We start from the raw sequence: 15871 nt of genomic DNA, 5'->3' as shown, positions 1-15871 counted from the left end.
AATTTTAGCAAATCTGCAATTTTAGTTTATATTTTTCTTTTTACCTAAGCATTTTTCAATAGGACTTTTTACAATTTCTAGCAAGAACTTTTTCTACTTTTTGTTATAAATGTCTTATTTGATCTCACTGTGCTTACCATATGCATTGTTCTATCCTGTGGGACGTACTGATTTGTGTTTGTGTGATTCAATATATAGTATTTTTTGTGTGTGACCCTATTCTATGTAGCTGAAGAAGAGGTATACTTTCTGTTGTCAGTATATAAAGCTTACCTTATATTCACCAGATCTATGAATGATTTTTGGAACTTCTACATGTTCACTTAGCTTTCTGTCCTCTTGGTTTTCCTTTGACTGAGATTTGTGTGATAAAATGTATTATTAGTGTGTTTATTAATCTACTTGTCACTGCATCTTTTGTAGTTTCTGCTCTGTGAGACTGATGGCTATGTTATTTGGGTTCCACGTAGTCATAACTTCTATCTTAATTGTGGATTGTGTCCTATAACATAATAAAGGCCTTCCTTCTTTTGACTCCAGTGTTAGCTTAGGTTGTTTGCTATCAGAATCACAGCTGTACTTTCTTAGTGTTTACATTTACCTGGTACACCTTCACCCATCTTTTTACCTTTAGCCTTTTTGAATCACTGAAGCATGCCTCTTGTATACAGCATAGAGACGAGTTTACTTTTTTAAGGACTGATATGTTTGGTCTCAAATAGCTCATATTATTTTTGTTACATTTACTGTGTTTATTTTTGTATATTTTTGTATATGGTCTATTTTCTCAATTAAAAAAATTTTTGTGCTACTAGCAATCTTCATACTAATGCCTTTTTTCAACCACCTATTCCCTATGAGACAATCATTATTTACTTCTATTTTGTTTCTTCTTTTTTCATTTTGAAGTTGTGATATTTCTACCTTGACAGAACTCTAAACTTTTCTCCTTTGTTTTAGTCTCATACCTACAATTAAACATGTTTTCATATATAGATAAAAAGACCATTAATTCTTTGGCCAAAGTTTGCACCATGATCTTTTCATTGATAGAGCTTGTATTTTATGTGCATACTAATCCCTTGAGGATCTTGTTAATACGAAGATTCTGATTCAGAAGCCCTGAGGTAGGAGCTGAGATTTTGCATTTTGTTTTTATTTTGTTTGTTCTGAGACAGTCTCACTCTGCTGCCCAGGCTGGAGTGCAGTGGTTTGATCACAGCCCACTGCAACCTCTGCCTCCTGGGTTCAAGCAATTCTTCTGCCTCAGCCTCCCAAGTAGCTGGGACTACAGGCGTGCACCACCACACCCAGCTAATTTTTATATTTTTAGTAGAGTTGGGTTTTGCCATGTTTGCCAGGCTGATCTCAAATTCCTGACCTCAAGTGATCCACCCGTCTCATTCTCCCAAAGTGCTGGGATTACAGGCATGAGCCACCACACTTGGCCAAGATTTTGCATTTTGAATAATCTATTGGATTTTGCTGCTGCCACTGCTGCTGCTGGCTACACATTACATTCTGAGTAGCCATGTTCTTGTAGATTGCTCAGGAAGAGCTCATGAGTATAGTATTCCCCAGTTCTTGCATGTTTAAAATTGTTTTTCCATGGTCTTGATAGTTAAAGGGTAGTTCAACTGAATACACAATTGTGGACTCCCTTTTGCTTGTCTTGAGTTTGTTGAGAATGTTGTGCATTGTTTCTTGCTCCATACACTGCTGTTGAGATTTTAGTGCCAACTGATGGTGACTGGAGGAGAGTCGGGGGAATTCTTTGTCTTCATAGCATAATTATTTTACTAGCATATATCATGGAGCTTATTATTCTTTGGCAATTTTTCCATATGCAGAATGGAACCTTTTACTTTGTAGATTCAAGTCTGGTCTAATATCTGGAAAATTTTGTGGGGGAGGAGACTTACAGCTTTGAATTCTATTCCATATTTAAAAGTGGTAATTGATTTTTCTCTTCAGGGAGTCTCATTATAGGTTTGTTGAGTCTTTGCTTCTCTTATATGCCTATCCCTTTCTCTATGATTCGTTTTACCTCTATTTCATTTTTCTGTTTTTTTTTTTTTTTTCAGACTTAACCATGAAGTCACCTTTCCCAACACACACACACAGACACACACACACACACACACACACACACACACACACACTGTCTCTCACACACACACACACACACACACTCTTTCACATTCATGCATTGGCTTCCAAATCTACCACCTGTGATCCTAAGCAATTTCAGACCCCTTCATTTCTATTTCTAGGACCCAGTGCTAGGATACCCAAGATCTAAGGCTTATTTTAGGAACTTTGCCACTCAAGGTGGGAGCTCTTCTCCAGGGGCAGTTCCATCTGTGTTTCCCCATTGTTAGTATCCTGTTGTCCCATCTGCTTTCCACTCAGTCTGTGCATGAGTCTGCCCTGACATGGGCTCTGAAAAGGCACTACTGGTTTCAGAATGTTTACTTCTCCTCATGCACATAACTTGCAGTTTGAACTACTATCTCTTTTCCTAGTTGAAAAAAAAATGGGATTTTATTTGTGCTGTATTTATTGGAATGGTTTTTGCAGAATAGGAAGAAAGATTCTGGTTTCTATAGTTGCCATCATTTTTATGGAATCTAGACATCAATGTTGCATTTCAGTAAAGTTTCTACTGCTAAGATACATAAAATAAGCTTGAAATTACTTATATATTTTAACAGCCTATGGTTGAGGGACCACTGAAGTATCCAAATGGGTTTTTGTTTCAATACCCCTAGTAACAGAGAACTCACTTACTCCTATTAGAACCCACTTCAAAATTTGATATTTTCTTAGTAATAATGTTCTTACTGAAAATATTCTCCGTGAAGCCTTTTTGCTTTTTTTTTTTTTTTTTTGAGGTGGAGTTTCGCTGTGTTGCCCAGGCTGGAGTGAAGTGGTATGATCGATCTTGACTCACTGCAACCTCTGCCTCCTGGGTTCAAGTGATTCTCCTGCCTCAGCTTCCTGAGTAGCTGGGACTACAGGCACCCACCACCATGCCTGGCTAATTTTTTGTATTTTTAGTAGAGATGGGATGTCACCATGTTGGCCAGGCTGGTCTCGAACTCATGACCTCAAGTCCTCAAGTGATTCACCTGCCTTGGTGTCCTAAAGTGTTGGGATTATAGGCAAGAGCCGCCACTGCACCTGGCTTTTTTTTTTTTTTTTAAGTACCTAAATTCTGACCTTTGAGGTTACATAAAATAAGTGAAAAATCTTTTTTCCATCTAATGAATTTAAAAATATTTGGTGGTTAAAAATCATCAACAAAAATGGTCTTTTTCAGAATTAAGTTATTCTAATTACTTCAGTCTTCTTATTGCTTCTAGATGCAGAAATGCAGCTTAATATAGGATAGGAATGAGCGTTTGTGCTTATTTTATTAGTTGCACTTATTTTTAACTGAAAGAGCTGTCTACATGACAGCTTTCTTAATTTAAAAATGTCTATTTTATTGAATAAAATTTAGACAAATATTTTATAAAACTGAAGTTTGGCTTTTAGAATTCTCATTGTTTATGTATGTGCTATAATTCCAAGTGAGTTCTGGAAAACTTACAACTTTACAACTTTAGAATCTGAATACAGTTGTGCCTCTTTATTTTTAAAAGTGCCCCAGTTTGAATGTTTGTTTTACTGGAAGGTCCCAACTAAGAAGGTACTAGGTGATATGAAAACAGCACAATAATAATCACGTAATAAAAAGGCCAATAAACATGTTACGTTTTTATACTTACGGCAGAGATCAAGGGAGACCTAAAGCTGAAATTTGTTTTAGCTTTGTGCAGCTTTTTTTTTTTTTTTTTTTTTTTGAGACGGAGTCTCGCTGTCGCCCAGGCTGGAGTGCAGTGGCATCATCTCGGCTCACTGCAAGCTCCGCCCCCCGGGGTTCACGCCATGCTCCTGCCTCAGCCTCTCGCGTAGCTGGGACTACAGGCACCTGCCACCTCGCCCCGCTAATTTTTTGTATTTTTAGTAGAGACAGGGTTTCACCGTGTTAGCCAGGATGGTCTCAATCTCCTGATCTCGTGATCCGCCCGCCTCGGCCTCCCAAAGTGCTTGGATTACAGGCGTGAGCCACCGCGCCCGGCCGCCTTTTTTTAATTATTTTAGCTTTTTAAGGGGTTCTCAGTAACTTGTCTGCTGTAGAAGGCTTTTATTTACTGATAAGGGCTGTTAACTAGTTTCAAAGTTGGAGGAGAAAGTTACGATTACACACAGGGTTCTATGTTATACTGGGCTAAACTGGTCCTGTCTTTAGTTAGCAAAAGCAGTGGAGGAAGAACAAAGCCAAGATAGCAAAGGGAAACATCGGTGGGACAAGCCCTGCAAACGTGTAGGATAGCAAACTAAGTGAGGGGAAGAATGTTTTTGTAACAAATGAAAGACTTGACTTTCCTGAATCATTTCCTGAATTCCAGATTAAAGCCTAATTACAATGTAATTTGCTCAACCCTATCTGTGCAGGACCAGTTTGTTTCCCATGATTAAAAATTCTAAACCTTTGTGCTTCAGGGTCAAGCCTAAAATGATACCCCACCGTTCCATTCTTTTTCTCTCCTTACATACAAGAGAGAAAAGACATTTCCTTATTTCCTGCTCTCTAATCAGTATTTCTACAGGATAATCACAGAATATCCATTCCCTTTAAGGTCATTAGTACCTTTTCCACAGTCTAGACTAGTCAGTCTTAAAAAGCACCTCGTAAGCCCCTGGAGGAACTGTACCCACTCAGTTCGGTTTCTTTGCAGCCTCATCTCATCAAAGATTTAAATCTCACCTTTAATAACCTTACTGCCTGGCTAGTACATGGAAAAAGTAGATGAGAGAAGAGACTATCAAACTGGCATGATAGGATTCATTGAAAGATAGTTTCCTGTACAAATCACCTTCTAAATATATGTCTGATTATAATAGTTCTTATTAATTTCTTAATCTTTTAATTCTTATTTCAAATTTATCTCCTTTCTATCCACCCATAAAACCTATAGTGTGTTTTTAAAAAATCATAATTCTTTATCAAACTATATTTTAGACATGAAGGCAATATAAGTGATCTATTTTTCTTTTCCCTCCTATAGGCAATAATAGCTCCAATTTTAAAATTAAAAAAAAATTTCCCTTTAGTAATTTTTTTTTCTCATTACCTCAAACAAGTTTTTCTATTTTGTTTATAACTTCAAGTCATGTGCTGAATATTATCTTCTACTTTAAAATGTGTAAGTGGACAAAATATATTTCATTTGTATCTCAGTGGAAGTAACTTAGAGGTAACATAGGAACACTTAATTACATTAAGGAAATCAAAACAAAATGAAAGCGTTCAGTCCTGCCATGGTGGTGGTTCACACCTGTAATCCCAGCACTTTGGGAGGCCAAGGTGGGTGGATCACTTGAGCACAGGAATTCAAGTCTAGCCTGGGCAACATGGTGAAACCCCACCTTTACAAAAAAAAAAAAAAAAAAAAAAAAAAAAAAAAAAAATTAGCCAGGCATAACGTTGTATGCCTGTAGTCCCAGCTACTCAGGAGGCTGAGGTGGGAGAATTGTCTGAACACAGAAGGTCAAGACTGCAGTGAGCCATTATCATACCACTGCACTCCAGCACTTTCACCTGGGTGATAGAGTGAAACGCAGCATTCACTTAAAAAAAAAAAAAAAAAAAAAAGCTGAAGTGAAAAAAAAAGGAAGAAGAACAGAACAAGGCATGAATTTTGTTTCTGTTTACATATTTGTTGTCAAGGCTTATTACAGTCCAGAAGAATTTAAATTCAAAAGCATTTGGAAACACTACCTCAATGCATAAAAGGTAAAACCAATCAAACTAATACAGATAGCACTGGTGAAATACTGACATACTTGAAGGCAAAAAATTAGTACTTTTATTTTATTTTATTTGGAGACTGAGTCTCGCTCTGTTGCCCAGCCTGGAGTGCAGTGGCGCAACCTCAGCTTACTGCAACATCCACCTCCCGGGTTCAGGGATTCTTGTGCCTCAGCCTCCCAAGTAACTGGGATTACAGGCATGCGCTGCCACAGCAGCTAATTTTTGTATTTTTCCAGAGATGGGGTTTCATCATGTTGACCAGGCTGGTCTCAAACTCCTGACCTCAAATCATCCACCCACCTTGACCTCCCAAAGTGCTAGGATTATAGGTGTAAGCCACTGCACCCAGCCTAACTTAGTACTTTAAAGTAGTCTGTTTGGTAATGAAAACGTTTTTAACCCCTGAGAGGGACATCTTTAGTATTTTAATTGTGATAGTAATATGTTATTTTCTACAGTGTTTGACATTTGTACTGATAGTACAAAGGCAATGATGAATAAAACTGCTGGTGCTTTAGAACAAATTAAAGAAATGGCACTAACCTCTATGAGTAATCATTAAATTTACACAGACAATTATGTACATATAGTGTATATATCTATTATATACACATATGTGTATATATAATTGATGCTTATTATTTCCAGTAGTTACATTTTATAAAGTCACCACAGACCCTGAATTAGAGAGTACGAAACCACTGCTCCCAGGAGAAAATACAGGATTAGATTTTTGTAAGCCTCTGGTCACAATATTTTATCAACCAGTTAACATATGACCTGTTTTATGTGTGTTTCTGTTTGAAGGCACTTTATTTAATCATACTGTTTATTCGTTAATATTGAACTATATAAACCTTTCACTTCTTTGGTTAAATTATTCCTAGTTTATATTCTTTGTAGTTAGTTAATTTTGTATCCTACAACTTAATTCATTTATCAGTTTTAAGTTTTTTTTTTTTTTTTTTGGTAGAGTCTTTAGGTTTTTCTAAATACAAGGCCATGTCATCTGCAAAAAAGCTAATTTGATTTCTTCCTTTCCAATTTGAATGTCCTTTATTTCCTTCCTTTTCCTAACTACTCTGGTCAGGACTTTAAACACTATGTTGAATAAAAAGTGGTGAAAATGGGCATCCTTATCTTGTTCCAAATCTTAGAGGAAAGGCTTTCATTTTTCCCCATTCAGTATGATGTTAGCTGTGGGTTTGACAAAATGGCTTTTATTATTTTTAGACACGTTCCTTCTATACTCAAGTATTTTTTATCAGAAAGGGATGCTGAATTTTATCAAAGACTATTTCAGCATCATTAAAACAATCTTGTGGTTTTTGTTCTTGATTCTGTTAATGAAATGTGTCACCCTGAGTCATTTGTATATGTTGAACCATCCTTGCATTCCTGGGATAAATCCCTCATGATTATGGTAAGTAACGTTTTTAATGTGTTGGTAACCTTTTTAATGTGTTGTTGAATTCAGTTTGCTTACATTTTGTTAAGGATTTTTGCATATATGTTTATCAGTGATATGGGCCAGTAGTTTTTGTTGTTGTATCCTTGTCTGGTTTGGTGTTAGGGTAATGCTGACCTCAAAAAAATGTTTGGAAATATTCCCTCCTCTTTAATTTTTTGAGGAGTTTGAATAGAATTGGTATTGTTTCATCTTTAAATGTTTGGTTGAATCCATTAGTGAATCCATTCAGTCAGGGGAATTTGTTTAATGAGAAATGTTTTATTATAGCTTCAATCTCATTGCTTGTTTATTTGTTAAGTTTTCTATTTTTTTCATGGTTTAATCTTGGTAGGTCATATCTGCCCAAGAATGTATAGATTTGTTCTAGGTTTTTCCAATTTGCTGGCATATAGTTGTTCATAATAGTCTCCAATGGTTCTTTGTATTTCTGTGATCTCAGTTATTATCTCTTCTTTTCTGTTTGATTCTATTTATTTTGGTCTTTCATTTTTCTTAATCTAGTTGAAGGTTTCTCAATTTTTGTTTATCTTCAAAAAACCATCTTTTCATTTTAAAGTTGATCTGTATTTTTTGTCTTGATTTTATGTATTTCTGCTCTAATCTTTATTATTTCTGTCTAATTTTGGGTTTGGTTTGTTCTTGTTTTCTAGTTCCTACAGTCACATTGTTAGGTTGTATTTTGAAAGTCTTCCTACTTTTTTGGGATAGGAGATTATTGCTATAAACTTTCCTCTTAGCACCGTTTTTGCTGTATCTATAGATTTTGATATGTTGTATTTCTATTTTCATTTATTTCAAGAATTTAAAAATTTCTTTGTTAACCTTTAATTGACCTGTTGGTTGTTTAGAAGCACGTTTTAAATTTCAATGTTTGTGTAGTTTCCAAAATTCCTCTTATTATTGATTTCTACTTTTATTCTTTGTGGTCACACAAGATAGTTTATATGATTTCTACTTTTTTGAATTTTTTTATATTTGTTTTGTGGCCTAAGATATTGTCTATTCTAGTGAATGTTCCATGTGCTGATGAAAATAATGTGTGTACTGTAGCAGTTGGGTGATATTCTGTAAATGTCAGTTAGACCTGTTTGGTCTAGTGTATAGTTCAAGTTCAATGTTTCTTTGTGATTTTCTGTCTGAATGATCTGTCAATTACTGAGAGGTGGGTATTGAAATCCCTTACTACTATTGTACTGCAGTCTATGTCTCCCTTTAGATCTATTAATATTTTCTTCATATACTTGGAAGCTCTGGTGTTGGGTGCATAAATATTTATATTGTTACATCTTCTTGCTGAATTGACCCCTTTATCATTGTATTGTGACCTTCTGTGGTCTCTCTTTACAGACTTTGACTTGTCATCCATTCTGTATAAGCATAGCTACTCCTATTCTTTTTTGGTTTCTGCAGGCACGGAATACCTTTTTCCATTCTTTTACTTTCAGTCTACGTGTTTCTTTATAGTTGAGGTGGGTTTCTTGTAGGTAGCATGTAGTTGGGTTTTGTTTCATTATGCATTCAGCTACTCCATGTCTTTTAATTGGAGAATTGAGTTCATTTACATTCAGTGTTATTAAGTAAGGATGTACTACAAGCAAACATTCTGTTGCTTGTTTTCTGGTTGTTTTGTAACTCCTTCCTTTCTTACTGTCTTTGTGGTTAAGTGATTTTCTCTGGTAGTGTGTTTTAATTTACTTTTTATTTTAGTGTATCTTTCACAGTTCTTTTTTTCATATTATTGTATTTTATTACTGTTATGTGTAGTGTATACTAACTTAAAGGGAAAAATGTAAACAAAATCAAAGTCATGGGGAAAATGGCATCTTGCTTTACTCTTCAACTGAAAGTTAACCTTAACAATCCATTTATACCATTATGTCAAATTTTAGTCATCTCTGCAGAATTTTAGACAAATGAAAACGGACAAGGTAACACCAGAGAGTTAAGCACAGAAAGTGATACTGATTAAAAAGTTGAAAGTAAAATCTACCTTGGATAAAACTGAACATTCAGATCTGTCTCTCCAGAGGAAAATCTAACTTGAATCATAATGTTTCATATTTTGACTAGTTCATACCCTATCAATTAGCTACTTATGACTTGAACATACCTTTTCACAGCTGCATTTCACAGCCTAAAACCCCACTGAGCATGCTGCTTGGCATGCCTTACTCCTCTGAAAGCATCACCTACTTTCTAAAAACCAGAAAATGAGTTTGCTTGTGATTTAAATTTCAAAAAATAGTTTGTAGAAAACAAAAAGAATCAACTGTTTTAAAGTCTTATGCTTTTCTTCACTCTACAACAGCTACTTCTACAAAAAAGCGTATGTGGACACTTTCTAAGAACTCAGAAACAAGAAAACCAAAATCAGAGGGTGCATGAATATATGTGCACGCATATGTACAGACTTAATCTCTACATCCCCCAAGACAGATTTAAACAGGTAATCGCAACATTCTAAATTCAGAAACCAGAGAGAAACAGTTTTTGTTTCTAAATCAGTGGTATTACTAGCTGAAATGTTTAGAATACTGCACTTATAGTTCAGCAGTACTTTGATTATATATCCCATTTAAAAAAATCAAAATAATAACCACATTCTTCTAACAGCAAAGAATTCTCCCACTTTTTATATATTTTGAAATACTGATATTTCCATAAACCTGCGAGTGGGAGATAAGCTGTTCAATAAAAGCCTTCATATATATATATATATATATATATATATATATAAAACAGACATTATTTTAGAAGTCTGTTCATATAACAGATTATTTTGGTACTAACAAAAATTGTATACAATTCATCAATTGTATGGCTAGAAATGAAACCATAACTAAACCAAGACACACAGGGCTTTCTTGCACTTTGTTTAAGGAAAAAATTCCACATAATTCTTACTGTGTTAGAAGAATAAAGTACATTTGTCATAGTATACATTATCGTATTCCCTTAAAGCAGGGACTATTTAAAGTTTTTAAATTAAAAAATGTCCAGGCTTACTTCTGTCTGTACATTCAGGAATAATCATATCACTGGTTACATACAATTCTCATGCAAAGAAAACCCTCAAAAAACAAAACAAAAAAACCCCTCAGTTAGTTGTTTTCTTAAGTCTAATTAAGCCAAACTAATAATAGCAATTTAATTAGCAATCTGTAAATCAGAGAGGTATAGAAATTCAGCAGTTAAACTGTATTTCCCGCCTATAGTACTGCTGCTACTCAATCTATTTTCTTCATGTATTAGAAGAATTCATAGGCATTGATGGTCAAAATAAGAATCTCAACATGGCAGCAAATGACAGAAGAGTGAGAGAAAGAGTTGCTAATATCGTGACAATCTTAATGATCCTTTAAAACGTAAAAGATTGTGGGCGTATGTGTGGAAAGGAGTAGGAAATAGAAGCAGGAGGTTAAGACAGGTATTTAAAGGGAATGGCGAGATAGCTACATTAGAATATTTATTAAAAAAAAAAACTGCTCTGGAGTCTGCCCAGTGTACCAAAAACATTAAAAAACAAAAACAAACAAAAAACCCCCCAAAAAACAAAAAACAGAGCAGACATTGGTGAAAGTTTAACTTGATAATTTATTTGTGGGGAAAAAAGCTAGTTTTGATGAGAAAAATTTCAGTCCTTGCCTTGTAAACACAAAGAAACTCAACAGGAATTTTAAAGGTAGTAGGTCAGAAAATGCAACAGTAACTCTTATAATTCTTTTCAATTAAACAGACAAATCAAGTTGAAGACAAATGTTAAAATACTATTCAGCCTGAATATCAGTCTATATATCCTGTTGTTCAATTGGCTTTTGATTTTTAAAAAAACAAATCAACAAACTTTGTAAGAGCTACCACATTTCGAGTGATGAAAATAAATTAGTTCCCCCCCAAAGATATTGTTTAACTTCTAAAGCATAAAAAGCTCTATAATATCTAATACAAATTAACCAGTGTTTTTACAAAAGTAATGCAGTTTTGGACTGATGATATTACACTGTATTTGTGGTAAAGTACTAGGCACAAGAATATATACATATATATATATATATATATCTCAATTAGGCATTTTCAGTCTAATCAGTCTCTAAGTTTATCATTTAATTCTTGGCAATATATAATAACTGGTATGCATTTTGGTACTTAAGTCATGAATTGTGGAGAACAAGAAGCCATGTATTATAGTCACAGGGTTTATATCTAACAATTGCAGTGTTGAACAAATCTCTTCTATGAAATTCGTACTTTGTTTTGCTGTTGGTCACTTGGAGTAGATCCTCGATTTGATTATTCCATATTCATGCTTTCTCCATCTGCAGTCTCTAACATTTCTTCATCTTCATCATCATCATGTAGGTCTTTTGAAATTAATTGTCTGGCTAGTTTGATATTGAGTTCTTCATTGTAGTGAAGCTTCCTTTTCATTTCAAATTGTCGCTTTTTTTCTCGTTCTTCAGGTGAGAGGTCACTATCCTCCTCTCCACTGCTTTCTTGTTCCTGAATCCGATAATTTGGCTCCATGCCTTCAGCAGCAGCTAATTTCTTGGCTAAGATGTCTGGCGCCGTGGCTTCAGTGATCTCAGTGTCACTACACGCATCTTCATCGTCACCCATCATACTATGGTAAGGAGTGCTTGGTTCATCTATTTTCATTAAACCATAGTCTTTGTCTGCTGGATGATACGTCGCCAAGATGTTCATTTCATCCCACTTCTGGGATTTTTTGCTCAGCTCCTCGTCGACACTCCTGCGGGGCTGTTCGGCCGACGCCACCATAGAGGAAGTTGTAGAAGTCTTGTTCTTCAAGATCCCTTTAATGGGCCGGTGCGAGGCCGTAGAGGCCGCCATTGCCGGGCGCTCCGGCTGTCAGCTCAGGGTCACTGCTTGGCATGGGATCCACGAAGAGAAGGGTCGGCACAGCAGAGACTCACAAGCAGCCGCAGAGCCCGCTCAGGGCTAAATTAGCGGCCAGACCTGCTGCCTCGGAAATGGCTACCGGAGCGGTTGTCACGACACAACTACCCCGACTCCAGAGCCAACGCGCAACGGGTGAGGCTTCTCGCGCACCCTTAGCCGCCAGCACTTGACCCGCGGCTCGCGGAGAGATGCCGGCCTAGAGCTCCAGGGCGGGAGCGACGCCCATGCCCTCTTTCATAGTTCTTTTGCACTGTGGCCACCATGAGGCTTACAAAAAAACATCTTTATAGATGCAACAAGTTGTTGTAAAGAGATGAAAACTTACAGAGCACAAAAACAGAAAAGAAACAAACTTTATCCCCCCACCACATTTTGACTTTCTATTGTCTCAATTAATATATTTTTATATTGCCTAACTCTTGACGATTACTGTAGCTGTTAAAGTTTTTGATTTGTCTTTTAGGCTTTATACTAGAGTTGTAAGTGGGTTTCGCACCACCTTTATAAGTATTAGGGCATTCTGGATTTGTCTGTGTACTTACAGTGGGTTTTATACCTCAAATGTTTTCTTTTTGTATGGTGGTGCTGGTGGTGCTGGTGGTGCTGGTGGTGCTGTTGGTGGTGGTGGTGCTGGTGGTGGTGGTGCTGGTGGTGATGGTGGTTTTTCTTATTGAAGAATTCCTGGTGTGGCACGGTGGCTCATACCTGTAATCCCAGCAATTTGGGAGGCTGAGGTGGTCAGATCACTTGAAGTCAAGAGTTTGAGACCAGCCTGGCCAACTTGGTGAAACCTCATCTCTACTAAAATACAAAAATTAGCTAGGTATGGTGGTGCGTGTCTGTAATCTTAGCTACTTGGGAGGCTGAGGCAGGAGAATTACTTGAACCTGGAAGGTGGAGGTTGCAGTGAGCTGAGATCATGCCACTGCACTCCAACCTGGGTGACAGACTGAGACTCTGTCTCAAAAGAAAAAAAAAAAAGAATTCCCTGGCTGGGTGTGGTGGCTCATGCTTGTAATCCCAGCACTTTGGGAGGCCGAGGCGGGTGGATCACGAGGTCAGGAGATCGAGACCACGGTGAAACCCCGTCTCTACTAAAAATACAAAAAATTAGCCGGGCGTGGTGGCAGGCACCTGTAGTCCCAGATACTCGGAGAGGCTGAGGCAGGAGAATGGCGTGAACCCGGGAGGCGGAGCTTGCAGTGAGCCGAGATTGCGCCACTGCACTCCAGCCTGGGCGACAGAGTGAGACTCCATCTCAAAAAAAAAAAAAAAAAAAAAAAAAGAATTCCCTTTAGCATTTTTTTATAGGATGGGTTTGGTGTTGAATTCTCTCTGCTTCTGTTCATCTGAGAAAGACTTTATCCCTCCTGTTTGAATGATAGCTTTGCTGGATACAGTAGTCTTTGATGGCAGTTATTTTCTCTCAGCACTTTCAAAATGTCATCCTGCTCCCTTCTGGCCTGTGTGGTTTCTGTTGAGAAGTTTGTTGCCAGATGAATTGGAGCTTCTTTATATGTCATTTGCTGCTTTTCTCTTGTTGCTTTTAGGAGTATCTCTTTGTCCTTGACTTGAGAATTTGATTATTATATCCTTTAAAGTACTCTTATTTGGGTTGAATCTGTTTGGTGTTCTCTGACCTTCCTGTACCTGCGTATTTTTCTTTCTCATGTTTTGGAGAGTTTTCTGTTACTATTTCTTTGAATAAGTTTTCTACCCCTTGGTTTTGCTCAGCTCCCACTTGAACATCCATAATTCTTGATTTTTTGTCTTTTTAGGCAATTTTTCTCTATATTTTTGTTCCTTTCATTCTTTTTTCCTTTTTCTCTTGACTCCATATTTTTGTTGCTGTTGTTGTTGTTGTGTTGTGTTTTGTTTTTGGTGGAGACAGAGTCTCACTGTGTAACCCAGGGTGGAGTGTAGTGGTGCAATCTTGGCTCACCGCAACTGCCACCTCCTGGGTTCAAGAGATTCCTGTGGCTTAGCCTCCTGAGTAGCTGGGACTATAGGCATGCATCACCACGCCTGGCTAATTTTTTGTATTTTTAGTAGAGATTGGGTTTTGCCATGTTGCCCAGGCTGGCCTCGAACTCCTGACTCAGGCGATCCACCCACCTCAGCCTCCCAAAGGTGATGCTGTATTTTGTTTTTCTTTTTCGTTTATTTATTTATTTATTTATTTATTTATTTTTGAGACAGGGACTCACTGTGTTACCCAGGCTGGAGTACAGTGGCGTGATCTGGGCTTACTGCTACTGTGTCCGGAATTGGTGGGTTCTTGGTCTCACTGAGTTCAAGAATGAAGCCGCAGACCCTCATGGTGAGTGTTACAGTTCTAAAGGTAGTGTGTCCGGAGTTGCCTTCTGATGTTCAGATGTGTTCGGAGTTTCTTCCTTCTGGTGGGTTCGTGGTCTCGCTGGCTCAGGAGTGAAGCTGCAGACCTTCGCAGTGAGTGTTACAGCTCTTAAGGTGGCGCATCTGGAGTTGTTCATTCCTCCCGGTGGGCTCGTGGTCTCGCTGGCTTCAGGAGTGAAGGTGCAGACCTTCGCGGTGAGCGTTACAGCTCATAAAAGCAGTGTGGACCCAAAGAGTGAGCAGTAGCAAGATTTATTGCAAAGAGCGAAAGAACAAAGCTTCCACAGTGTGGAAGGGGACCCGAGCAGGTTGCCGCTGCTGGCTCAGGCAGCCTGCTTTTATTCTCTTATCTGGCCCCACCCACATCCTGCTGATTGGTAGAGCTGAGTGGTCTGTTCTGACAGGGCGCTGATTGGTGCGTTTACCATCCCTGAGCTAGACATAAAAGTTCTCCACGTCCCCATCAGATCAGTTAGATACAGAGTATGGATACAAAGGTTCTCCAAGGCCCCACCAGAGCAGCTAGATACAGAGTGTCGACTGGTGCATTCACAGACCCTGAGCTAGACACAGGGTGCTGATTGGTGTATTTACAATCCCTGAGCTAGAGGTAAAGGTTATCCACATCTCCACCAGACTCAGGAGCCCAGCTGGCTTCACCCAGTGGATCCTGCACCAGGGCTGCAGGTGGAGCTGCCTGCCAGTCCCTCGCTGTGCGCTCGCACTCCTCAGCCCTTGGGTGGTCAATGGGACTAGGTGCCGTGGAGCAGGGGTTGGCGCTCGTTGGGGAGGCTTGGGCCTCACAGGAGTCCATGGAGGGGTTGGGAGGCTCAGGCATGGCGGGCTGCAGGTCCCGAGCCCTGCCCCGTGGGAAGGCAGCTAAGGCCCGGTGAGAAATCGAGCGCATCACCGGTGGGCTGGCACTGCTGGGGGACCCAGTACACCCTCCGCAGCTGCTGGCCCGGGTGCTAAGCCCCTCATTGCCCGGGGCCAGCAGGGCCTACCGGCTGCTCTGAGTGAGGGGCCCGCCAAGCCCACGCCCACCCGGAACTCCAGCCGCCCACAAGCACCGCGTGCAGCCCCGGTTCCTGCTTGCGCCTCTCCCTCCACACCTCCCCGCAAGCTGAGGGAGCCGGCTCCCGCCTTGGCCAGCCCAGAAAGTGGTTCCCACAGTGCAGTGGTGGGCTGAAGGGCTCCTCAAGTGCTGCCAAAGTGGGAGCCCAGGCAGAGGAGGCGCCGAGAGCGAGCGATGGCTGTGAGGA

The 15871-nt window shown here is 38.8% G+C and overlaps 1 protein-coding gene across 1 annotated transcript; it reads right to left on the bottom strand.

The window, feature by feature from the left end:
• Nucleotides 1-10908: 10908 nt before the first annotated feature.
• Nucleotides 10909-12398, bottom strand: PPP1R2B (PPP1R2 family member B). Its single transcript, XM_032155985.2, has one exon. The coding sequence runs from the start codon at nt 12183-12185 to the stop codon at nt 11625-11627; it is 561 nt and encodes a 186-aa protein (XP_032011876.1). The 5' UTR covers nt 12186-12398; the 3' UTR covers nt 10909-11624.
• Between the last annotated feature and the right edge of the window lie 3473 nt (nt 12399-15871).

This window comes from Hylobates moloch, unplaced genomic scaffold (assembly GCF_009828535.3).
Source record: "Hylobates moloch isolate HMO894 unplaced genomic scaffold, HMol_V3 SCAFFOLD_6, whole genome shotgun sequence".
Lineage (NCBI taxonomy): Eukaryota > Metazoa > Chordata > Mammalia > Primates > Hylobatidae > Hylobates > Hylobates moloch.
The sequence above is the reverse complement of the archived record's forward strand: the minus strand, read 5'-3'. Positions and strand labels throughout refer to the sequence as shown.